The sequence below is a fragment of the Gavia stellata genome, chromosome 1, assembly GCF_030936135.1.
Source record: "Gavia stellata isolate bGavSte3 chromosome 1, bGavSte3.hap2, whole genome shotgun sequence".
Lineage (NCBI taxonomy): Eukaryota > Metazoa > Chordata > Aves > Gaviiformes > Gaviidae > Gavia > Gavia stellata.
The window spans coordinates 21480203-21506539 of NC_082594.1; the positions used below are offsets into that span (position 1 = coordinate 21480203).

The 26337-nt window shown below is 39.1% G+C and overlaps 1 protein-coding gene across 1 annotated transcript in view; it reads left to right on the forward strand.

Moving 5' to 3' along the window:
- The first annotated feature begins 12802 nt into the window (after positions 1-12802).
- Positions 12803-26337, forward strand: part of TNFRSF19 (TNF receptor superfamily member 19) — a 58422-nt gene continuing 44887 nt past the window's right edge. The window contains exons 1-2 of the mRNA XM_059822986.1: positions 12803-12881; positions 25536-25624. Of these exons, the coding sequence (XP_059678969.1) occupies positions 25559-25624 (66 nt within the window). The 5' untranslated portion in view covers positions 12803-12881; positions 25536-25558. The remainder of the gene's footprint in view (positions 12882-25535; positions 25625-26337) is intronic.

The following is a 26337-nucleotide window of genomic DNA, read 5'->3' on the forward strand; positions in this document are numbered from 1 at the left end:
CCCACAAGGTATCAAACATTATCATGATCTTTAATTACAAACTAACCTGATGTATTTTTATAACTAAAGGGAAGTAAATAACATTTAGAGTTTAATTTTAAACTTCTGCAGAAGGCAGTGGTTAAGTTAAATCACTTATTGGAAGTACAAAATGCTATTCATAAAAGAGGAAGATGAAATAGACATAATGACAGGCAAATGTGAATCATATCCACAATGCCTTGTCTTTCAAAATGAGTATCTGCATCATTTCAGCAAGAAGAGAAAGAGTCTAGCTGTAGAGAGTACCTGGGGTAATCAGATCATGCCATAAAAGGACAGCTTTGAACAGAACTGTATTTCTTGTGAAATAGAGATGAAAATAGCTGTTTGCAGATCCTTAATTAAAAGGTAGCTATCAAAGCCTTTTAAACCAGAGAGGTTACCAGTTCCCAAAATGTTAAGCTTATACTGTCCTTCTACTATAAAGTCTTATTCCAACACTCATTTCCATTTTCAAAGCATGTATGCTGAGGAAGAGGCACGTCAAAGCTGTAAATATCAAAATAGCAAGATATGTACAGTGTTACATGATTTTCAAAGAATTAAAGAGTCAGTAAATTGTACAATTATTTATACTGATTCAGTCCAGTTCAAAGAGGTGTAACACACTGCTCCCTGGGTGTTAGACAGAAAGAACCAAGCAGCACGTAATATTCTGCATATTGCCTTTTTACAGGATGAAAGGCAGAATCTGCTCCTTGACTCAGTGGGGACCACTGGCCCACCAGACAGCCCAAACCAAAGACAGCCAATGCTCACTGACCCAACAACTGAGGGGCAACACCAGCACACCTGGGCAGGACCTCAGGGAGCCTGCACAGGTTGTGACTTGGTGTGGAAGGATGAAGACCCTCCTGCTGAGCACAACATGCAGGCAAGCTGTTCCCTGGCAAAGGAGCCAGCACCCCCACAAAACCTCTGGTGTGGTCTTGGCCGGGCAACAGTGAGCTTTGACTGGGGCTGAACTAGCAAGGCTGAAGGAACAGCAGATGTGCAGAGTTAATCTACATGCCATGTTAGTACAGCCCAGAACTGCTGAAAATTAAGTCACTTTTCCACAGTTGCCTAAAATATAAGCTTTTAACACAGTGTGAAAAAGTTGCAGTAAATCACAGTACCAATAACATACACTGCTATTTACAGCACTATCTTGAGGGATTCTTGAAACATCAGAAGATTTCATTTTATGTTCCAAAGATAAAGTATTTATTATAGCACTTATTTGTAATTGTCTCTTTGAATAACACTGTACAAGGTCTTATAGATACTTTTCAAGGTTGCTCTGCTGCAAATTTTGCATGAAAATGTAGCACTACTTTGTAAACCTCTGTGCATTTTCATAAATACCACCCTATACCTCTTAACTACAGATTATCATCGTCTTCATGCACATTTCAACACATCTTCATTTGTGTTCACCTGCCATTCTGCCCACTGACTTCCTCTGTCCTAGAGGTCTTCTCCAGCGATTTAACATCTTCCACTGGCATTCGTTCTTAAAATAATATGAGGACTATCATTTGGAAAAGATAGCTTTCTTGAAACTAAACTCTCTATGTAATGGCTTTTGGCCTGTGTCTGCACGCTCCCGTCAACACAGAGGGTCTAGGAAACAAGAGTTTATTTGTAATCATGTAAAAATGTCTCAGTTACTAGTTGATACCTCCATCCCATGTCCCCCTCTATTTCTTCACAGAAAGCACCTTCCACTCCTCCAGGTAGTAGTAGTGTCCTGAGGGTTCCTGAAGCCACACCTGTCATCAGGTACTATCTTGAACTCACTCGTGGTTAAAGCTTTTTCCCGACAGTATGAATAGCATGAACAGTACTGGACACATCACCATTCAGATGGGTTTACAGAACAAAACCTTTTTGTTTTCAGTCAGCCAAAATTCTAACACCATCAAGCAACTAGTCTTTGAGTAATTAGATCTTCCGCCAGGTACAGCATACCACTTTGTAAGGCAGGGCACTAGAAAATAGGTTGGGCTCTCTGAATTAACAATGAACAGTTGTCCTGTACATTCATCTGGAGGTAGTAAGATCCCTCCTTGTCCCTCAGATATATGAATCTCAGAGATATCAGATGTCCTATCATTGCATCCTTACCAGTGTTCATTCATTCTTTTCTGTGGCTGATGAAGAGGTATAAAATGAAAGAATAACCATTCTTTCTTTTTTAATTATTTATATATATTTACGAAGTAGAGCTAGGAAGGGAAACAAAGAGCACATATATATTATTGATTGTTCTAGCTGTTCCCTTGTCCCAGTCAGGTGCTTATTCATCAGCACTGCTCATACAGGTTGGATAAATCACAGGAATAATTGCCTCACAAATGCCCAGCAATACAGATTTTCCTCCTCCAACCAGAGTATCTCCAGGTAGTGCTTGACAGCCCTGTTCTGCATGACAGAACTGACAGCCGCCTGCATGCAGTCTGACAACTCGGTATCAGCAAACCTGCTTCTGATTACTGTTTAGCAGAGGAGATAACATAGCTATTAAAATCAGCACCTGGTGTCGATATAATGCCAAGTTCATACACAATCTGCATGTTCTCCCATCAGCCACTCACTGCATCCTCCGGAGAGGAAGCCAAAGCTCTCACCATCATTTCTGGCCCTTCTGCCTCCTGCTGAAAGAGACGCTGCAAGAAAGTGCTGCCCTTCGGCACTGGCTGTAACTCGGGTCATGGAGTGAAGTAAGACTGGGCATAGCCTTACATCCTTTATTTAACTTATGATGGTGGCATGTTACAAACACTTTCCAGCATGTGAAAGGGAAGGTCAAACAGGTTCTTCCATAAGGCTCTGTGAAGAAATTTGAATAGTGGCACAAATTTGTTTGACACTTCAGACCAAAAGATATGGCTGTAGGAAGTCCAGTGCCTAACCGGGGTTGCAGAAGTCAGTGTAGCTGCAGTCTACCAGAACGTGAGTAGGACGTAGCTGTGCAGAGCAGGTACTTATAGTTGGTTTGACTGATTTCGTTCTCCTTATCTGAACAAACACTGTATTGGGGACAGACATATAGAAACTGATGAAATAACAGGCTTTCTTCACTTTAAGTAAATAAATATGGCAAAGATCAATAGGAAGTAAGAGCAAACCATTCTCAGAGACACCGTCATACACGTTTTTCCTGTAGTAGTAATGAGTGATACTTTTTGAATCTGTCAGTGATACCAGTACCAAGTAAGTACAATGAAGTCTTAAGTGTTTCAGTCTTACTAAATCTTTTGGACAAATGGTCAGTGCCATTCCAGAGCAGTCACTTTGCTCTCATAAAGGAACCAGGACCGCTCCTTCAAAATAACTTCTGACAGTGGATGCTGCAAAGCAAGGTGGTTCTCAGAGCACTGAGGTCTCCTCTACGTTCACCTCCTTTGGCTCTCCTGTCCCACAGCACCTCATTTTGTCATCCTCTCCCCTTCTAGGACATACAGATTCCCTACTGAATACTCCAGTCTGCTCTGAGAAGAAGCAGGTGTTTCAAAGGACAGAGAAAAGGATGTGAGAACACAGAGAGCTTCTATGATTCTATGCCTCCCTTCCCCAGCAGAAGAAGGAGCAGAGGCTGTGCAAGTAACATCTGTTCTGGGTTGCAGGAGAAAGGCAGGGGCAGTGCAGGGCCAGATGCTGCAGGGTCAGGAGAAGCTGAACACAAAATCTGAGATTAGATATAAGGAAGAAATTCTTCACCATGAGGGTGGTGAGGCACTGGAACAGGTTGCCCAGAGAAGTTGTGGATGCCCCAACGCTGGAAGTATTCAAGACCAGGTTGGACAGGGCTTTGAGCAACCTGGTCTAGTGGAAGGTGTCCCTGCCCGCGGCAGGGGAGTTGGAACTAGGTGATCTTTAAGGTCCCTTCCAACCCAAACCATTCTATGATTCTATGATTCTATGACTGTGATTGCTGCAAACAGTTACACTGTCATAGCAGTGGCACCTAAAATTCCTGAAAACACTTGCTACTGAGATATTATGGTGATCTCAGTATATCACCCCATAGATCTCATCACCCCATAGATCCTTTCCCATTCTGTAGCCTCTTGTAGACCGCATCTCCACACAGTTCCTGCTTACAAAATCTCCAGCCCCCCAAAAAAACTGATTTCCCCTTTGCAGCAGGCTGCCAGGCTGCTAGCTTTGACCCACTGACACTTCCCTCACAGGCCTCTGACCCCTCTGAATCTCATCCCTTTGATACCTCCACTTTTTTACACCTAACTATATCTGTTGCTTCCAGATTATTTTCTTTCAGATCAGCATTGCTGCATGAACATGCAATTGGGCAGGAGTCCAACGGGGCATAAGGCTTAGTCCAGGCATTTGCTCTGATCTTGTGGAACATACCAGGGATCCAGTGCCTCATAGACCATGGAGCCCTTCAATTGCTAGGTATTAATACTAAGTGCCAAATGAGACAGTAGTTTCATAACAGTATTTTCTAGGGTGCAAAAGCAAAGACTATTGAAAACTTAAAATAAAATCCCAAATGTAGGTATGGAACAAATATTTCCGATTTATTTTAATAAAAGAACTTGTAGGTATCAAATGAAACAAGTCATCAGTTCCAGAATAAACAAAAGGAGGAATTGCTTCATAGAGCATGATGTTAAGTTGCAGAACAATAGGGACTTTATCATGTTTCTGATGGTTTTGGCCATTCTATAAAGTTCAGTTCATTCCTTCATAAAAGTATGTGTTTAACACCAAAGTACATAGAATAGGTCAGAAGCTGGACTATATCATGTAAAGAACGGAGCCACATTTCTATAGCTCAACATTTTAAGAGAGAGCAAGCACATCACACAAAACTAAATCAAGAAATAAAACACTTCATCATGCAAGGTCATATTCCACAGAATAAACAGGCTTCTAAGAAGTGATTTTTCTGTGGAATTTCAGTAAGGAATTAATGTGCATTAGGTGATAGTCACCAATCTTGACTACAATTTTTTTGTTACCTTTCCTAAGATAAACTGCTGTCACAGTATTTTCCTGATTAAAAAGATGTTATACCTTCATAACACTTTCCAACCAAATCTTAAAGCTGTCCCCTCATCACTTATATTATTACTTTAAAGTTATTATTAGAACCCATGGTTGCTTCTCGTGAGTCATCTTCATTTAGTCTTTATAGTCTCTTGTTTTTAGGTTGTTTTAAACTATTTTTTTCATAGCTTTTTGTTTTTTAGAAGAGCATAAAGTGATTGAAGGTGAGGAAAAGTGCAACAAGTATCCAGGGAAAATATATGAAAGCTTTACAAATCATGAGCTAGGAAATGTGTGTCAAACTAGATACAGAACTCCAGACTAAAAACAGATGAATGTCATAAGAAGAACATCTGCTTTAAAAAAGCTGGCAGCAAGTATCAACTGAGCCGGATCCTTTTTATAACTTATGCACTTTTGTTTATCTTTTTCCTTATTCTTTTGGCATTTTTATGGCTGTAGCTAATACGGAAGATTTCTTATAGACAGTAGGATGCAGCTGCTATCACATCATACAGGGAAAGTATAGTTTATCATCTATAACCAGAAAAAGAAAAAAAAAAGAAAAATAATTTAGTCTGTCAACTCTTTCAAAGTAGAATATGTGAAAAAATGATGTATTGCAACTTGGGCTGCAGACAATTGCTTAGGGATTAGATCTAGTTACTATTTCTTCTGAGACACTGATACTGTTCAGATGTCTTCTTAATGATAGCGCTATTTATCAAAGCTGCCTATTTAAGAGTGGTCACAATCTGTACATCTTCTTGTCTTTAATTTTTTTTAATAAATCTACTTTTCTCTAGGAGGCGAAACTCATCCAAAAATTACACTAATGCTGCTCTACCAGTCAGTTACTATATCATTGTCTGAGGAAAGGCTCTTTATGCCTGAATCTCCAAAAATAACATGTGGGCTAGGCCCTAGTTCAGAAATATGCTTATACTTAAGTCCTATTGAGTGTCTCCTGCTTAAAGAGATGGACATACAAACACTTTCCTATAGGGATGGAATTAAAGAAACCTCAACTCTCCACCCCTTTTGCACTTTTCAAGATTACTATCAAATTTTGAGTGACTTAGTTCAGGCTCTTAGGATCTTAACTGAAGAGGGAATAAGTACTCACAGTTTGCAGTCATTCCATAAGGAACTGAAATTGCTCAGCACAGAAACTTGGATTTGTGTTTGCAGTATGAGTACTTTGGAGTATAGGATTTGATATAGGCAGTATGGGATATTACATTTGAACTATTGAACTGAGCTCCCAGATGCCAAAGTCATGACAAATCAGGGAAAGTAGATTTGTATTGTTAGCAGGTCTGTACTGATATAACTCACAGGAAACTACAAGTATTAGCTGAGGATCTTGACTACTACATTTATACAAATTTATACCTTAATTAATAAGCCACTGAATCAAAGCTCTGGCATAAAAATAGTATTTTAGAAAACAATTTTAAAAGACGCACTGATTAAAAAAAGTAAGTAAACTTGTACTGTTTGTTCTTGATTACAAGCAGGGAAAAAAAAGATTGGGAAAGACGGCCAATTCTGGTTAAGACTGACAGAAAAAAGGGAAGAGGAAGGAGAAATGGTGTAAGATCTATGAGGTAGACTGAGGGTGTTTGATTTAAATGGGGAAAATTCTGAACTACAAAGTGAAAATAAAGGGCAAAACTGAGCAAATATTTGAAGCTAGAAGTGTGGTCACGTGACTGCTGTCTCTCTATGAGCAGACATAAGTGTTTATAAGAATCATTTTGTCTGAAATAAGAACATTCTTTTTAGTTGAAACTAACTTCATTGATCTTTTAGAAATTGTTTTGCTGGAATTGCCTTAAAGGAATACTTCTAAACATGTGTTTTGATAACAACTAGGCAGGTGGCCAGCTATGATCTCTACTCCTGATCAGTTAATTGCACATATCAGGTTTGTTTCTCCATTCCCTTTCTTCCCGCTTAGCCTGCTTTCTTTGCCTCTTCTATAGAATAGTTAGATTTGGATTTGGAGTGTTGGGGTTTTTTATACTGTTTTTTGCAACAACTAGGAAAACGTGGTATAACCCTTTTGAGACCTTAGCATGCTTTAAGAGTAAAAGTTGGATAATAAAGTTCTGAAAAGAAGGGCATGCTAATATGTACATAATTTTTTTAAAAGTAGGCTGAAAATACAGTGCTTCAAAAACATCCATTGGCTTCTGAAACACAAATCAGAAAATCATGAGTCTATCAAATCTCCTGTTCTAGCTACATGAACAATATTGCTGATCAAGCTCCAACAGCCTTGGGGGAAGTAAGTTCATTGACACAAGTCCACCAGAACCTCTGGAAAGAATATTATGTTACTGAAGTTTGCATGCTGGTGCAGAGCTTCAGCCACCCCAACAGGCAGACAATCACAGTGGACCATTTCAATACAAGTGAAAAACTTGATGTAAAAGAAGGAAGAAACTTTACATTTTCATTTAATGAAACAATAAGGAACAACTACAAAAACACAACTCTTATGCTGTTGATTCACTTCTCTGATATGTGTGAGGACAGCTAAGGGCTGTGAAACTTCAGTGCATAGTAAAGCGAGAAGCACACTAGTGCCCTAGGGATGCTTATTATTCTTATTATTCTTCAAAAACACTTTAAATACAGAAACTTTTGAAGTTTCAGAACCAGGTTATTTTGGTTGGGAATTAATACAGAATTGTTTTGCATCATCTCAAGTACAGTATTACAAATAATTATCTTTACATTATTTTTAAAGAGATATGAAAACATACTGGGGGGACTGGACAGCCATATGACATAAACTGCCATTGCTCCTTTGATTTCATTTTAGCTACAACTTACACAACTGAGGATCTAACCCAGTGAGAAAAAGTAACTTGCCTCCAGTCATACCCATGTGATAGAATCAGGAATAAAACCACAACTTCTGACTCCCAATCACAGGTGAATTAACTAATACTTCCTACAGGGTGCATCTACATTATCCTTGAGGACAACCTCAAAGCCAAATTCCCAACCTTCTGCATTATCTAGATGCGGGAATGCCCTTGAGGCTTCCCTTAGACTGAGTCATCTGGTGAGCCAAGAACCAAAAATCTCCATTTTGCTTAGATCTTAGGGTACCTACAGAGGAACCAGTCAAAGCTGGGTCCTATGAAGAGCCGTGGGGAAAAAAAACACAGGCACACAGCAATAAAAATTCAGGACCAAAGAGGCAAACCAAAGCTGTTTTCTCCTCATAAGTCATGAGGTCAAAGACTTGCCATTGCAGCAGATATAAATGGCAGACGGGGCTTTTTACCTGAAAGTCAAAAACAAAGCTAGTGTAAACTAGAACAAGTTGCTCTGCAATGACCCTGCAGACTGTTGCAGATTATGGTAGGTCTGATGACATACTCTGTGATAACATTGAGCCAGTCTTTCAGGAAATGCCAAAGGGTCTTGATTTTTCTGCCTAAAGGTGCTGTAGTTGAAGTTCTTATGAACCTTATGACTATCAAGAAGATTGTAAGCACTGCAGCAGAGAGTGGGAGTAGGTATCAGCAATACCTGGACGAACAACACCCATGTAATAAAGCAGAAACAGCGTGTTAGCATTTATCAGAATGGCAATGCAGATGATGCAGGAGGATGAATTTGCATATTCTAAAGCATCTGTCCTGACCACAGGACTGACCAGTCTAATGGAACGACATCTCCCTAATGCTTTAGAAGGGGGATGACCAGCACTTCTGACTACAACTGGGGCCTGGACTGACAACTACTGCTTCAGTGCCAGTGCTGACATGCCACAAAAGGCTCTGAAAATTGTCCTCCACCTCTATAAATCAGCAGCCCACCACTGATCACCAGGACACAGCTGTCCCAGTAGATGTGCATGATGAAAGCTTGCAACTGTTGCTGGTGTGACATTTCTAATAGGATATCCAGTATCTATGCCACACTTAGAAAGGCTGTGGTTAGCACAAACGACGGTTGCATGGCCACTGAGCGGGCTATAATTAATAAATAAATAAATAAATAATAAATAACTGCATTTCCTGTGATGATTCCTGACTCCTTTTCTGAACCTCTGTTGGAGCTCCTATGGACTGAAGTAGAGGAAAGGTGACAGAAGAGGTACAGTGAAGTGGTACAGACAGCATGTATATAAAGCAACATAGTAAATTGTTTGATGTATATGATACAAGTATGTTAGGCACAGCATGAACACTAGAAGATCCTTGTTAAGCATGGGGCAGGGGTTTGTATAACCACTGTCAATTGTTTGATAGGTTTGATTGTTTCTTCTAAGAAACATCTCCAGAAAGTTCTCATTTCTATCAGCTGACTATGGCTTTGACCCAATGAAGCACATGAATAGCAGCCCTGGGCTTTGTCCTGTTTCCCTAAAAATTCCTAAAATGAAAGAAAACCTTAGCCTTCTCTAATTCTTGCCTAACCTGTAGGAGAAAAATGAAGCAACATCCTTAAGAGCTTGAGGTCCTCACACAGTAAAAAGAGAACCGTAAACCCAGCAAATATTTATGAAGGAAAATTCTTTCTAAGTTCAGCCAAGTTTAAGCAATGAATTAGGAAGACAGCATCTCCCTCTGCAGGACTTCAGAGACACCTCTCTCTGGTTTCACACAGGAAACATGCGCTTCTTCTAGAAAAGCTTTTTAGATACCTAAACAGTGAATCTAAGCTGGATACCCAATTGCAGTAATTTCAGGTCAGATCCTACCCCAGTAATTTCAGTGATTAGAATCAAACATCTAGTGAGTAGTCTAATGGATTTTAATCAAACCACTTATGCTTGAATGCTTTGCTGGATTAGTGACTACAAGAGGAAGCATCAGCTGATGATCAGAAGGTGTAAGTGAAGTGTCACGTTACATAGGTTCTATTTCTGGTTTTGGTACTAGTCTGTTCTGTGCCTTATACAAATTACAATACATACATATTATCCTCATTTTATATAAGGAGAAAAGATTATTATCAACCTTTGGAAAAATACTGAATTATACAGACAACTGTGGTTATTATTACACACTTCTGATCAAATTTTGAGGAAGCTGTAGAATAGGAAATAGCAGATTGTTCAGGCTTCCAGGCTCCACAGTGAAAAATAGTGTCATAAATACAAAATGCAACACTTAAGATTTAGAAGGGTAAATTGGTAATAATCAACCTTACTTCTCTTTTTCATACGTACAAAAGAAAGATCAAAGACCTCTAACAGACCTTCAGGACTTGCTTTTGCTTAAAACCCAGAGAACTAAAAGGTGCCTTCTGTGAACAGTATTGTTCTTAAAGAAAAGCACCTTTGAAACGAACAGAAAAGGGTTATTTCAGTTCTGTACAGCTCACCCATAAATTTTATTTCAACATAACCATTTCCAGTTTTACCACGAAAGCAACAAACGGACAGTGATGAAAAAATCTTCCAGTGAGTAGGGGGAAGCTGTATGTGAGAAGAGTGCAAATTAATGTTAAAATAGAAGTAAGCTGCCTGGATAATTTTCTTTTATTTCTAATAGATGGAAGTGGAAATTAGAGAAAGAGAGAAATTTATGGGTTGTTTACACATTTTTTCCAGCCGTGTGCTCCTGAAAGTCACATTCATTACCTGCGTGATACTCCTTTGTACCTGCAACACCTCTCCATCTCAAATCAGCAGAACATCCCCCAAAGGCCTACCGGGATAGATGATCCAAAACCATACTTAAACTATGTCCAACTCGCAACAAAACTACATTATATAGCACCCCTTATGAGGCTCTCAAAGCCCTCTGGAAGTGTTAATTACCAGCGCTGTGAAGCACAGCGTTCGTCACCGGCCCGGTGCTGCCCACACTACACCAGCCAGCCAGCAGAAGGCTCCCTCCTCTACCGAGTGCGGCAGCAGCACCTCAGGAGCGGCGCGGCACCGAGCGGCCCGGGCGGAGGGAGCGCCCAGGGCAGCGGGCAGCAGCCCGCAGCGGGCTGTGCGGGGAGGGCCGGGCAGCTCCCGCGCTGCCGAAGGCGAGAGTCGGGCAAGCACGCCCTGTCGCTGGCGGGGGGCCAGCGGCGAAGGGGAGGAGGCTGCAGCCCGCAAACGGGGCCCAGATGAGGAATCTCAACAAGACACTTCCTTTATCGCTCTCGCGCTCGACTATCCAGTACCCATTATCTGCCGATTGTTTACTTTTGGTTTTAATGCTCAAGGCAACCATGACTAGCGTATTTCCTCTTTTTACTTTTGCCTTTTAAATGAATTCTCGGTTGCTCAGCGTGCAAATATTTGCAGGAGCCTACCAAGGGCTACCAGTTGACATGCTTGTATCGCTTTCATCTGCACATGTGGCATACCCAAAGTATGGGGTATACATTTATGAGAACTTCAGTAGTATCTTCAATATGACTGATTATCCTAAAAGCTATCCTGCATGATATTTGTATGTTTTATTAACAGCTGAAGTACAGAGGGCTGAATTAATCTCTGTGCTAAAAGCTAACCCTGCCTCAGATCAGAGAAAATGAAATTCATTTCTTCTGCATTTCCTCTGTACTGAAACAGTGCAAGTCACAGCAGCCTTGAGAATTCCCCTGCTTTCCAGGGCTGCACAGGACCCTCCAGCAATTCTGGGGTCTATGAACCGCAGCAGCATGGAGAACGTCTGTCAATACGCTTTTACTCCCCCAAAAGCCTCCCCCTGCTGACGGCGCAATGGTGACCACTTCGGATCTACCCCAGCTAAAAAATGCCCTTACACTAAAAAGCTTCTGAGCGTTACTTATGGCAGCTTTACAGCTCATTTACATAAAGCAATCATGAGCCACAGATGAACGGGGCTCAAACAAAATGATTTGCAAAAGGCCACACAGTAAGTAGCAGGGAAGATGTGCATCGGGGACTGAGAGCATGCTCTTTTGTGCTTGATTTTGCCAGTGCAGAAAAACAATTTCAATGCACAAAATATATCATTTCCTCCTCCCCAAACCTCAGTGAAGAAACAAACAAAAGTAGTTCTCTGTCATGTATTACAGCTGCCTAGCAAACTGACCTGCATGTCTGACTTCCCGAACTTCGTGGAAAATTGCAACTTCCTGTTGCAGACAAAATTATAAAGCATCTTTTTAAGAAAACCTTATAGCTACACTATTCTCCCTTCTTGGGAGGAAACTTTAACGTAACAAAAACTTTGAAGTGAGCCTTGGGTTTGTTACAATGGACTAACCTGATTAGAAATCATGCAAACTCTTGTTGCTCTTCAGCTGTATTCCCCCACAGGCTGTATTACAGCTCTCTAACCAGTCCCACAGCATTGAATGATGTCATGGGATCTGCAGCTCAGCGAGATGAAAGGGATAAAGCGGAACCCGCTGGCACTGGGGAAAGCTTCCAACACACAATCCACAACACAGCTTGGGAACTCAAAAGCTACAGATCCAGCCACTCAACTCTAAGCATTTCAGATTCCTGTGCATTCTCCAAGCACAAGCAAGGAAAGGGGGAAAAAAAGCTAGAGACTGATTTTTAAAAAAAGAACTAGAGTACTGAAAGGCAGAATGTAAGAGTGCAACTACCTGCTGGAAAAGGAGCTTTTTTTTTCCTCTACAAAGCACTGCCTTTGATGTATGGCAACTGATCACTGATCAGATTACAGGCATTTGGTCTCAGTGCTCGTCTGCCTTTGATCTGCATGGTTAATTTTATTTTCCCGGATTTGGAGTTTCGTCTAGGCTTGTGCTGACATACTTCTTTTTTTTTTTTTTTTTTAAGGAGGTAAAACCATTTAATACAGAAGCTCTGGCAGTGTGAAATTAAGCTGCAGAAAGTCGGGGCACTGGAAAACTTCATCAGATAACAGGTACTGGATTTTTTATTTTTTTGCAGTTTTGTGTTGCAAGATTTTAAGAAATTATGAAGTTCATATAAACAGTAATACTGGACATCATTGTGTGTACAAAGTTAGAAAGATTATACATAATTTATGCAGCATTTTATTTGCAACTCTTAGGCAGAATTATATTGAGAATAGACTATCTAGAATATATAGACAACTGAACACTGAAGCAAAATACAATTTTTTTCAATATTTTGGGGGTATATAAGATTTTGGTGTGCGCTGCTCATTCCTACTGTCTATAGTTTTGTAAAGTTGTATTTGAATACAAGTATTACATGACTCAGGGGAGTATTTCTTTTCTAAGAAAAGACCAACCAAATTTCCTACACTGTGTATACTTTATTTGCTCTCAGTGCATTTATTAAACTGTGACTTCTTCAAGCAACACTTTTAATCCTAATAGCTCCATACTTGAGATGAAAAAAGTTGCCTCTTCCACAACTTATTAGAACTGAATTTATAAACATAACATCCTTATATACAAAAGGGAAATGGTTTTATTTCAAGATTGAAGAGATGATAGTTCAACTATACCATATGAAAAGAAATCTTAATAATAAAAGTAACATTTTAACCTGACGACAGAAGTTTCCTTTAAGGCATTTTAATAAAGATATTAAAGAAATCTTAAGCTTATTTAGAGCAAACACCTGGTTTTGCTGAACTGCATGGGAAGTTTTGCTCCTATTTCAGTGAAGCAATTTCCATTCACAGTATTTTGTATTCTGCTCCTCAAATTCATATTCATGAACATGTACTGTGTTTAAGAAAATTTAAGACATCTACTCCAGAAATTCATTATAAAGAAACAATCATTAGAAGATTTAGGATTATTCACTATACATTTGCAGTTTTAAAGGGCCAGATTTTGGGGTGACTTTGGGCCAAATCCATGCGTGTTCTGTGCCTGCAGCTGGAGCCAGTCTGTTAAAATAAGACTCAAGCTTCTTCTGTAGGCATTTAAATACAATTTAGATTTTCAGAAGACCTTAGAACCCATAATTGGGGCCAGACTTGCAAAGTTGTTCAACATTCCAGACACTAAGCTCTTTGAAAATCTAGTCTTAATGGTGGATAGTCAGTTCTTCTGAAATACTGACTTTAGATGTATATTCTTAAATCTGAATTTAAGTATATATAAATCTTAAGTACATCTCTTTATTAACAAATTGCAACTAAAAGTCAGCATAACTGATAGCTGTTAAGCATTATTTGAAAACTATTCTCTAAGTTTATCAATCCATAGGACCCTCAAGATGTTCCTATTTCAGTATGCACCACAGTAAGATGCAAACCCAAATTTTAAGTCTGCTTGCATCTGAATAAGATGGTTATCAACACTTCCAGATAAATGTACTCAGCTGTCATTAGTCAGCCTGCAAACTTTGTTTCTTCTAATTAAAAGTGTATTTGTATATATAAATTTTAAATTTAGTTAATATCAAGAGATAATATGCCAGACACAGATTAACTAGGCCTGACTTGGTATCATTTAGTTTTCTATACCACCAATTAATTCATATTCTGACTTAACAAGTCAATTACATTATAAGGAAAGTAATTAGCAGTGCATGAATAATGTGCGTGTAGCTGTCAAGGAAGAATATTAAGGCATAGCCAAAGCAAAATTTAGTATTTTTCCTTAAATGACAATGATGTACTAAAACATGTTTCTGTAACCCTGAAAAGATGGTTTTATTTATTAATTGTATAGTTCTCTGATGAGCTTCTCTACCTTTCCAATCTTCTCTTGGTTGTTACTCGTTTTCTAACATGTACATTTATTTTCTGAGGAAAATTGTTTCTAAACCATACCTCTGTTTGCTGTAAAGTAGAAGAGAAGCAAATTAAAAAAATAACGTAAGGATTCTTTTTCCTCAGAAGTCGAAATAGCTATGTGAGTCTAATACAAATAAACTATCACTATAAGGATCTGACTCATCACACAAAACCGTAAAGTTGCGCACAGAAGTTAACACTGGTTAATCAGATAGATTACACTGATGAGTAGGGCTTGCACATATAAAAATTTGCAATATTTCGGCCTTAGAAATGCGTTTCAGAAACGAAGATTTTTCTTCATTTTGTAAAAAGTCCCTAGGATTTTAGGTACTCTTCCCACACATTTAAACACAGATGGGCGTTAACCCATTTACACCAAAAAATATCTTTGTTTGTCTGTCTGTAAGTGAGACTGAAATGAAAGCACAGTTGGACATATTTAAGTATGGGCGGGAGAGGATTTTCAGCATTTTTGTTATTTTAAATAGCAGTGCTCTCACAGTTTAGTCTTTCATTGATCTGACTTTTAAAGATTAAATAATAATAATTCTTGGCACTTGCGACTTTGCTTTTACAAAGCGCTGTATAAACATTAATTAATCCTCAGGCTTAAGTCTTCAGAAAGAAAAGGTTCACAATGCTTTTTCAAGCAAATCTGACTAGGAAACTCAGAAGTGTATCATTTATTTATTAAAATAGCTTGAGCAATTTCTGATTATAAATAGAGCCATTTCCAAACTGTGTGTCTTAGATAACATCATAAACATATTTTAAGGTTTGTAATAGTTAAGACTATCAAAAGACATTGCACAGTTATACTGACATCAGTTTCCAACAGCTGTCATAACAAGAGTAGATCTATCTCACAGTTGACTGGGAGAACTGTGTTAGCATTTGAGATATGGAGATAACAACTTCCTATTGCTGTACAATTTCTGCTTCCACATCAGATATGCCATGCAACTTAGTCTTATCAAAGGGGTCAGCTGAAACTACTTTCCAAATATTTCCTTTCTGCTTTCTCTACTGTAGTGAGAACCTCTGTACTTCCATCTATACAAGTTGCTCTAACAGTTCACCTCTTCCATTTCCTTAGAAGAAACATCATGATGTAAAACAAAAGAAACCCTGCAATTTTCAACATCTTTCAATGATGAATGGAATTAACTCATCCATTTTACATTTAGAGGAAATATTTTACATGCTACAACAGGGACTTAAACATTTAAGTTTCAGTGTTACAGACTACATGTTGCTCTTAATTCATTGGCATAGTAACCCCCTGCCTGATGAGACAGTCTTAATGTTTCTTTATATGATAATCCTCAGTGTTTAGTGAACACTTTAAGAACTCTAGGATGTTTTAATACACTTTTCTAACTATACTTTAAAACGAGTATCTGAAACACACAATGACTCCACTAAGAAAAACTCAGGCAATACATTTCAGTGGTGTCTACACAAAACAGATAACATACAAAACAGTTGTCTGTAAGTACTGAGAGGATGTAGCATGCTCAGTGCTGTGCAGCAGCTGCCATTCACAACAGATGCGATGCTGTTGCGCCATAGCGTGCCATTCCTCACTGAAATTCCAGCGTTTTGCAGAGCTCCTTCTGGCAAGGGTCCTGAAGCAAAACTCTTCTTTGCAGGCCCTTTTTAAGATAATTAAAGGAAAAACCCCGTAAATTCTGAGTTAGTTATTTTTTTTTAAATTGAAAACAACTCATTTTGCAGCAGTCATGTGTCTCTTGCAGACAACTTGCAGTATTTCAGTAAGCACTACTTGTTTTTATAAAAGTCCATGTGGCGGGCGAAATGCAAAATTTTCTCTCTGTGGGAAGCTCCCAAAAGTTCTGTTTATTTGAAAATGCTTTACTGCCAAGTGTATTCATTAGTTCATTCCCTTCAGAACCTAACTCAGCTCCCAGTGTATCCATACAATTGTCTAGACTGTAGTGGTATCATTAACCTTTTCATTAGAACTAATGACCTGAAATCCCTGCAGTAGCAGTTCTTTCTCCAAGGTCTGCAAGATTGGTTTCACCAATGTTGGAGCATCACCAACTCCAGCAAAGCTCCTAATTTACATCACAGTAAGTAGCAGTAAAGTACACCCTTTCTAAGGACTGTGAACTATTTATTCTCTGTGAAGGGCTGGATTTCTGTACTCACGTTTGGTATTGACACCACATTCATAGCGGGGTAACTTGTTACCTGCAGAATGGAGAAGTATTTCAGATTCTGAGCTAGCAGGGGAAAAAAGCTACTCAAGTACTTTGGAAAGGAGAGAATTTTGCAGTGCATTGTCGGGGGCCTCCATCGTGGTCTTTGGGTGGTACAGGTGAAAGGGACTTTGGTGAGTTACAAGGACTCCTTCCACACTCACCTTCTGAATGGCAGCAAATGGTTCTGCCCCGTCCGCTTAACAACAGCCCAACAGTCCAGGCATAGGCAGCCATAAGCACTGCTAAGCCAGGGACCCTACTGAGGAAGATCAGCAACACCAAGGCTGCAGACCCCTAAAGCCCAAGTTGCCTCTGGAGACAGGGTGGCAGCTGCAGAGGACTACCTAGGAGCGCACAGCACGTCTCTGCCACCCTCCTGGTAGGATAAAAAGGACCCGAGCACCTCATTTGTGGTTCACCCTGGCTTAGCACCGCTAGTACAAGACGCACCCCACCGCTGACCACCAGGCACGCATCTGCCAGCACGGAGGAGACCTAAGCGGGAAGTGGGCAGCCCCTCACAGAAAACGAGGCCGGAGCAAGACCCCTTCCTGCCGCCTGAGGCGGCGGGAGATAACAGCCTCTGCTCGTCACGGGTCCCGCCCGACGGCCAACCGCCGCCGCCTCGGCCGCACAACGCCTCCCTCCCGCGGCTGCCTCCGCGGGCGCGCGCCTCCTCGCCACGGGGCACGTGGGCCGGGGACTGCTGATTGGCTGCCTCCGGTCACCTGAGCCCGGCCCCTCCGGCGAAGGAGGGAGGGAGGGGAGGCGAGGCGAGCAGCGCGGCGTTGCCGGGGTGACGGAGCGATCCGGAGCGAGAGGGGGTGAAGGAGGGAGCGGGGTGAGAGCCTCTCGGTAACAGGCGGCCGGCAACCCGCCGGAGCGGCCAGCAGGCCGCGGTGTGACAGGTGGGTGTGTGGGAGACTCGGGCGGGCCCAATCCCCTCAGCTTCGGAGCGTGCCTGGCCCTCCCCCTCCCTCAGAGGGGCGCCCCCTCGCCCCCTTCCACGGGCTGGAGGCAGGCTCTGAGACGAGGGTACGCGGAGCCGGACGGCCACGGGGGGGAAGCAGCGGCGTCCCCGCTACCTGGGGCTCCGCGCAACTTCCCCCCGCCATCCCCCAGGGCACCGGCCTGCCTGGGCGCTGACCCGAGAGTGATGGGCGCCCGCCGTGCGCCTGGCATTGTCCTGTTGCGCGTAGGGCCCGCTGCTTGCGGCCGGGGAGCTGATGGGAATGACCCTCCGCGGCAAGCGCAGGCTGCGGGGGGGGGGGGGAGGGGAGGGGAGGTCTCCACTGGATCCCTTCCTCTCCGAGATGGCTCCAGCTCTGCCGCTTTCTAACCGGCCCCTCTGCCCCGAGGCGTCCCACGGTGGGTATGAAAGGTGCCGCGCAGCGAGAGAGTCGCAGCTGATGTTGCTGGGTTTTGCATTTCTCGACAGCCCTACAGTAATTCCTCCAGGCTCCGGAGTGCAGCGAACAAAAAGCCCTTGAAAGCCGGGCTTTCCTGTTCACAAACTCTTCTCGTGTCTACTGCATAAATAAGTTGCTGTTCACTTCAAACAATTTTGGAGCTGGAGTTGAAGGAACAGGAGCTAGTAACTTTTTCTTTTGGCTGGTAAGAGGTTGAAAAGCCACAATTATGGGTCTGTTGAAAAGCCTTTGACTGTTTGACTTACTTTCCTGATGTCTGTCTCCATTAATCTGACCTTGGACTGAAAGCTTTACCTGATATTCATGAAAAATCTTGATACTTAATACCCATTTACCACCTTTATACTTAAAACTACTTTAAATGAATGCTTTTATCAAATTAACAAAGGGGTCCAGTAGCATTTAATGTAAGCAAAAGTGGTAAATGGATTCAACCTGTAGGTAGGTTTGTTAACTACTGAATAATCTCTTTCAAGCACACCTTCACCATCACATGTGAAACAAGTTAGCTATATTAACTGGAGGCTTTTTACCATATAAGCAAAAGGGGTTTTTTTTAGAAATAGAAGTAAACTTATTTATTAGTTCAGTAATCAGATGTTTAAATTGTCGGTTAAGGAGGCGATAAATTACTTTTTCTCAGTTTCCACAACTTGCAGTACTAATAAAAGAGAATGCTGAGAATGAAAGTAACTCGTGCCTATGCTTTTTAAGACATTGCATGCTCTCCGAAACAGCTAAAGAGTGGCTGGATAAATGTAACACCTTGGCATTGCACTATTGCAATAGTTACTGTATTAACCAGCCCAATGCTTTATAATTGATGATTCTTAAAAATTATTTTGAAAAATAACTATTAGTATACTTTTGTATAAGTAAAATATGAATATAATATTGGCGTTGTCATTTTATTGTGTTAGTTATTCACATATCTAAGTACAAATATGTTCAAATGCAGCTCTATGCTGAGGTTTCATCTAGCAAACTAGTTAGAAGTTGAGATGAGCGAGATGTATTAAGCAGAAGCAGCAACATTTTTACTACAGTTTTGATGTTGAAGCACAGAATTGTTATTTTTATGAGTAGTCCCATGAACTTCAATGGGATTCGAAGTTCATGTGTGAATCACAGGTTCTGATCCTCTAAAAATCTTTGCTTATGTGTAGGAAAAATGTCATCACATGGCACCTTTGTTATGATATTTTACTGTAATTTCTAATTAATGATAGTCTGAATATGTTGAAGAACATGCATGATGAACTATTTTACGTAACTTTACCAACATGGATTTGGAACATCATTTGTAAGTAGCAAAACCAGGGATGAATTATGTAGTTCATTCTCAAGTTGTGCTGATTATACCCTTTTTGAGACACTGGGAAATAATGCATTCTGTAAATGCTGTATATGATGGTGAAGACACTGCAGAGATGCTTCTTTGGGGTGTTAAATTATTATCACCATTATTCCTGTAAAGTCAGTTACTTCAGCTAACATAACTCTAAGCATATGGTACTCAGAAGGAACACAAATATTTCTTGGCTATGTGTAAACCTCCTTTCTCTCCTCCCTCAGCTCCTAGAATAGATATAAATGTTTTCTATCACCAACCATGCTCCAACTTTAATCTGCTATCTCCGTCTTTACAAAACCAGAAATAAATTTATAGCTGCCTAATTTTGTACAATTTCATATATGGTAGCTTCTGAAATATACAGATTTATTCAACACTGTATTTAATGTGATGAATGTGACCTAGCTGACAGTATTTTATTTTTTTCCCTGCACATGGACCTTCTCATAGCAGTTGGAGCAAATGTGGTCAGACAAGACCTCATTTGCTTCACAGAGGGGAAGAGTACAAGGGTTGTGGGCAGCGTGTAAAGGGAAGGTGTTCTAGAAGTATGAGACAGAATAACAATGTGTAGCTCTGTAGTGGAAGTTCTTGTCCCTAACTTCTTCCCTTTGTCTTTATCATTGCAGCAGCGTAAGTACTTTCCCTACTCTTGTTTCTTGCCCGTGGGGCACTGACTCTGCTAAAACCATCTGCGATTCCTTGTCATTTTATTGCATGCAAGTTGACAGCTGCAGGTGGGAAACAGGGTGGTAGAAGGGAGCTGAGATTCTATTCACTGGATACCAGAGACCTCTGTAGGCAAGAAGAGATGATTATATTTTCATCTCTCTTTCTTATCCAGAACTTCTCAGAGTACTCTTTGCCAGTGTTATAGAGAGCATGAAAAGTGGTCGTCAAGTATGAATGTCAAATCAAATATGGGAAACTTACAAGATTTAGGGAAGTTAAGTGAATTCAAAGTTGGGACCCTTCACCCCTTCTGAGGTTTCCCTTAGAAGATGGATGATGCTGACTTCAAAGTTTCGATGCTTACATGTATGAGAAACCTGCTAGTAGGCCATAATTTAATCATGCCGCCTTGAGTCTTGCAGTGATATGTCTTTAGTGGTGAAACTTTATATTTTTGGAGAGAAGGAAGAAATATTTTTCTGACGGACTGACTTGGAAATAGAATGATGACTATTGCTCAGGCAAGCAAGTAAATGTAGGAGTAAATTTTGGAGGACAGTGGATTCTAGGACCCTGGAAGGTTGGAAGTTCTTACTTCCACAATAAATTTATTACATGTTCATAATTTATTCTTTGATAATTGCCCTCTTTGTACATACGCATAGTTGTCCCCACACAGCTTTAAACTATGCAACCGCATTTCTTAATGGAAGTTCTGTATCTTGAGTTCAGTACTTTACCAATGATGATTGCTTTTCCCTGAGTAAATTGGGCAAGCCTGTTGCTGTTAACCTAAAAAGATGCATCTGGAATGATTTACTGACCTCAAAAAACTATGTCCACAGTTTTCTTTCATTTAATAAAACTGAGGGTAACTGAACTCAGCATTCTAAATACCAGTATCTGAACAAAACCAGATAATCTTTAAATATATTGAACTTCTGTTTGGTCACACGTGTTTTAGAGGCAAAATCTTCTTCTAGTTACTTCTTACTTGCATGCATATGAGGTGAATGGCTTGTGTCCAACAGACGTCAGTGTAATGCCACTTGATATCAAGAGAGAACAAATTTGCCCGATGGCAACCTATTATTAAGTGCTGCAGTGTCTGCCTTTTAAGCAGGGCTTTTAACCAAACTGGAGACAGAAACAGGAAACAAGCAGCTGGCACAGTTATGTCTCCTTCAGGACTTGCTTTCAATACAGTAAGTTGTTAATGTGCCTTAACCATTTGCGTTATTTTTATCAAAATGTTGTCATGAAAAGAAACTTTTTTTGGTACTCTTAACAATGGTTTTTATTGTATGCCAGTTAATTTCTTTCTCATATGTTATAGCCAGTATATAGTCTCTGGGGTTTTTTTGGTAGGAACTGGGACACTAAGCACAATGATTGTATAATACAATACCACAGGCATTCATACACGTCTACTGAAATGATTTGAACATGTTTTGGTGCTACTAAACCTACTGAAGTGCACTGAAGTTTAAGGCCCATAGACCTGCAAGCTTATTTTGGAAGATTTCATGATTGTAAAAGGCAAATTATCTAGAAGATATCTCATATTATATGATAGACCTCAAGCTATGAGATTGCGTCGTACACATAATGATCAGTCAACAAATTTGAAGCTCAGTAAAATGTGTAGATGAGTTGGAGAAGTCTGTGATAGTTTTGATGCTAGTTCTAAAACACTTGATTTTTGGAAATTTACTCTGGATTTTGGAACTCCTGATGTTTGAAGGTGTTGGATTTGGCAAGAGTGTTATAAAGGCATTAGATTGTCTTTTAAATAGAAAATATTTCACAGGTGCAATAAAACTTCCACACCGAAGTCAACTAAATGTGTTTTAGTATAGCATGCTTCTACGTGTGCTTGCTATGTTCTAAAAGTCTTTGTGGTACATGCTATAAGAAGATAATCTTATAACAGATATGGCAACTCCAAAATTGAAATACAAGCTGTCAGCATGACAAGCAACACTTTTAAAACCACTTGTTACTCTGTACTACCTCCTATTACGAACTGGCATTTGTTTTTTAATCCAATTGTGACTCCAGAATACTACAAACATAAAAATACACCATTAGCTTTGTTTCAATATTGATTTTAATAAATTGTTTATATGTTAACTTTTTTACAATATTAAATCTTCAGGTTGTTGCATATTGGAAAAATGTATAGGTTGAATGTGGCTTCATTACATAAAGCTAATTTAGTTTTATTGCAATAATATGGCAAGTACTGAATCTGCTGGCCAGTTAATTAGGCTGTTCTTTATTTTCTTTATTTTTCCATACTTCAGGTGACCTGCTCAGAAAAAATACAGACTGTTTAGATTATGCCACAGCTCCATATTTTACATCATTAGTCTTAGTACAGCCCACCAGTATTGTTTGTATTGATAATTCTACATTAAACTTGACATAAAAATATACAATTATTACGATATTTGATTTCTTTTTTGATATGTTGCACATCTATTTTCAGAAGCAAAAGTAAATATTAAAATTTAAAATAACATATTTTTAACCTTAGAATCCTATTTTAAAAATTTTGGTAGTATTATATAGATGGTCATAATTATGCTAGAACTGTGCTGGTTTACTACTTTAACAATAATGTTATTAAGGAATATAATGACTATAAATTCATACCACTTAGAACTGAATGTCAAGTGATTATTCCAAGCAACTCAGTTACATTTACAGCTTTTTCACTTGCACACTTACGTAAAGATTTGCCTCCTATAGCAATTAAGCAAGCATATGAAGTATTTAATTTTTTCCGCTGAATACTGTTACACGGAATCAAGAAGTCAATGGGGATTTTTCTGCCAAGTCCCTTTCGTTTCAGTGTGATTCTTTGAATTAATATTGAATCAGTTTAGATAATTTAGCTTTTAGACTTTTAGCTTTATTGTCTTCTCTCCTCTGAATCAAGTGAAGTCAAGTTTGTTTTGTAGGACTGCTTTTCTGTAATATTGTGTAGAGATGTTTATTGTATTGCTATTCTTAGTTCTTTTTTTTAATCTTTTCATAACATTACCATCCTTGAATTTCTGTAGCATTCCAAACTGTGTAAAAAAAAAAAAAAATTGAACAGCAGCAAGCTTAAGTCTTTCTTTATACTTTTCTCAAGGTTACTGAGGTGCAAAGTCTCACAATTTGTCTTTTGTTTTTACTTAGCAGATCTTCAGTTACTATTCGGCCAGAAGATATATGATGTGTGTTTTTATCCATCTTGTTTCTCATCTATGTTTGGAAAGAAACATTTCCTGAAACTTTTTTTTTAAATTTGTTTACTCTCCTTCTCCATTTTTCCATTTGTTCTACAGTGCTTTTTACATCAAATTGTTGTGTTTGGGTCATCCAGAATTCTTTCTGAGATTTCCTATTTCATGTTGCTCTGCCTTTTTTTTTTTTTTCCCCTCCTCAGACTTAAAGCGACTTATGTTGAATAATATATCTGTGTGTATTTGTGTTACTTGATGGTATGTCGTCTTTTTTACGCAAGTTGACATGCATATAATCTGATAATTGTCATTGGCCCATAGACCATTACCATTACTAAGTGAGAAATAACCATAAAAATGTAATCTTAGCTTTCCTGTAGAGTGCTGCCTGACACACATCTTTGCCTGTTCTGTTCTTCCTAGGAGACTTTAGCTCTTTTTTACACTTCAAAATACAATTTATCTTAAAAGGTATCAATAGTGCCACTGAAGTATACTTTCTTCTTATCAATTAGAATTCATTAATTAGGGTATTCATGCAGTAAAATGTGAATTTGTGTGTTAGTTTATGCTCATTCTCTTGTATATTTTTTGAAGTGTATTATGTTTGTTACAGTTCCATATTGTAAAGCATTTTGCAACTGTTCCTAATCTTTTTCTATGCTACTTTCCTTATGTTTTGGGTTACATCCTTTCATTTGTCAGTCTCTTCTATTCTTTATTAATAAAAATTACTTACTTTGTCTTTTAAAACAGTGTAATTAAATGTTGGTCTTTAAGCTCTGAAGTAGGCCAGAAATGTTTTAAACATTATTTTTCACATCTAGCTGAGAGCAATGACATTATATTACTGTCGTATAAGGTATGCAAATTAGGATCAAATTCAAATAGCATGTTATGTAAGCTGGATTTATTTTTGTCTTGTTATTGTTGCTGTATAGTTCGGATTTCTGAACTAAAAGTTATACTTGCATTTCAAGGTAACTGACTAAACCAAAAAGTAAGAAACCAGAAATTAACAGAAAGACTCAAATAAACAAAAGGAAAGTAAGCAGAGAAAAAATGTTCTGTTGGCCAAGAACAATATTCTTAATGATTGTGGGAGTGCAGTTTGATTTTAATAATCCAAAAAACCTAAGCCTGAATTAGAACTTCCTTTCCATGATGTTTTTTTTTATTTGTTTGTTACCACTTCTTAAAAAATAATTGAGTAAGGCTTTGTGGACTCTTTTTTTCCGAGATTATGATAAAAATTGTCTCAGGTAGGATGTGTTTTGGTTATGTTGTTTGAAATGTCTTCTGTAATAGTCTTTGCCTACCAGATCATAAACAATCATGTTAACACATCTTAAGAAGTTAATATCCCATAGTTGAGTGGTACAAACAGATCCTGTGTATGCCTCCAGTTCATTGCAGAATGAAGTAGACAAGGCTATCTTAGCCACTAGGCAAACCCATTCTGCATCACATTGCAACACAGAAGGAACATTCTCGTGATCAGCTATGTCTTGGCTGATATGTGGCATATGTGAAGAAATTGATTTTTGTCTGTTGATCATGTACTTAGTTGGGCATCTAACAAGCCAGAAAGATATGGTAGGGATGTTAGAAGATGTTAGATTTACAAATGTTGGTGTTCTCTAATCTAGACTGATAGCAGTCTCTTCTTCTTTTGAGAGTTAAGGCTACAGAAACTTCATGTATATTGCCTGGTCTTCTAAAAAAGAACATGATTTTTAAAGCATATGTTTGTTGTTTAGCTTCCAGGAATCCATCTGAAATACTGTGATGGCATTAACAGATACATATTTTGACATGCTGGATGACATGAAGTACTATGGACATGTGACTTTTGCAACTTAAACAACATTGTGAAATATAATGATTCTTTTCTTCTTTTTATTTTTTTCTAGGGAGAAAGGTTCAGTTGTAAGAAATGGATGCTAAAGGATTACAAGGAGAAGATAAACTGAAGATGCTCATAATTTTACTAGCTTATTTGGTAATATTTTTTTTTCCCCCAGGATTAATGTTGAAAAAATTATATTGGACACAGGAATGCTGCCTTTTGGTTTACGCATTACTGCTAACATAACACATATACACAGACAATTACATATGCATTTTATCAATTTAGAAGTGAGCTTGGTCAACTGATTTGTATAATTTCTTGCTACTCCTCACATGCAATTAAAAAATTTCACCTTGTTAGCCTCTTCATGGAAGAAGGACTGGACTAGGGCAGAAAAAATGGGTGAATATAGTGCTGTGAAGGTGATACTGCTTCACTTCAGAGAGATGGCAGGAATTCTGGGCCATTTGCAGTAGCCATCTCTTAGTACAGTATGCTATATATATATAGTTTAGGAGTTTGGAGTATTCCGTTTATCCACAGAACATAGCATAGCACATAATTACATTGCCTACTAAGCATACTTCAACTTTGGCTTGCAGAGACAAGCTCTAGAACTAAGGGTAATTAACGCTTCGTAGCTATCAGAAAGGCTTTGGTCTCTCTGGAAAGAGTAATACACAAAGTAAGAAGTTAGTAGCAATTGTGGAGAGCACTTTCTGTGATGGAAGCCTATATCTAGACACTTAATTTAAAATTCTATTGAGGGAACTCACAGCGTTTGCTAATGTTCCTGGGTAGTTTTCCAGTGATTATACTGAGACTTTGCATGGCTGATATTACTGCTTATGTATTTCTCATAA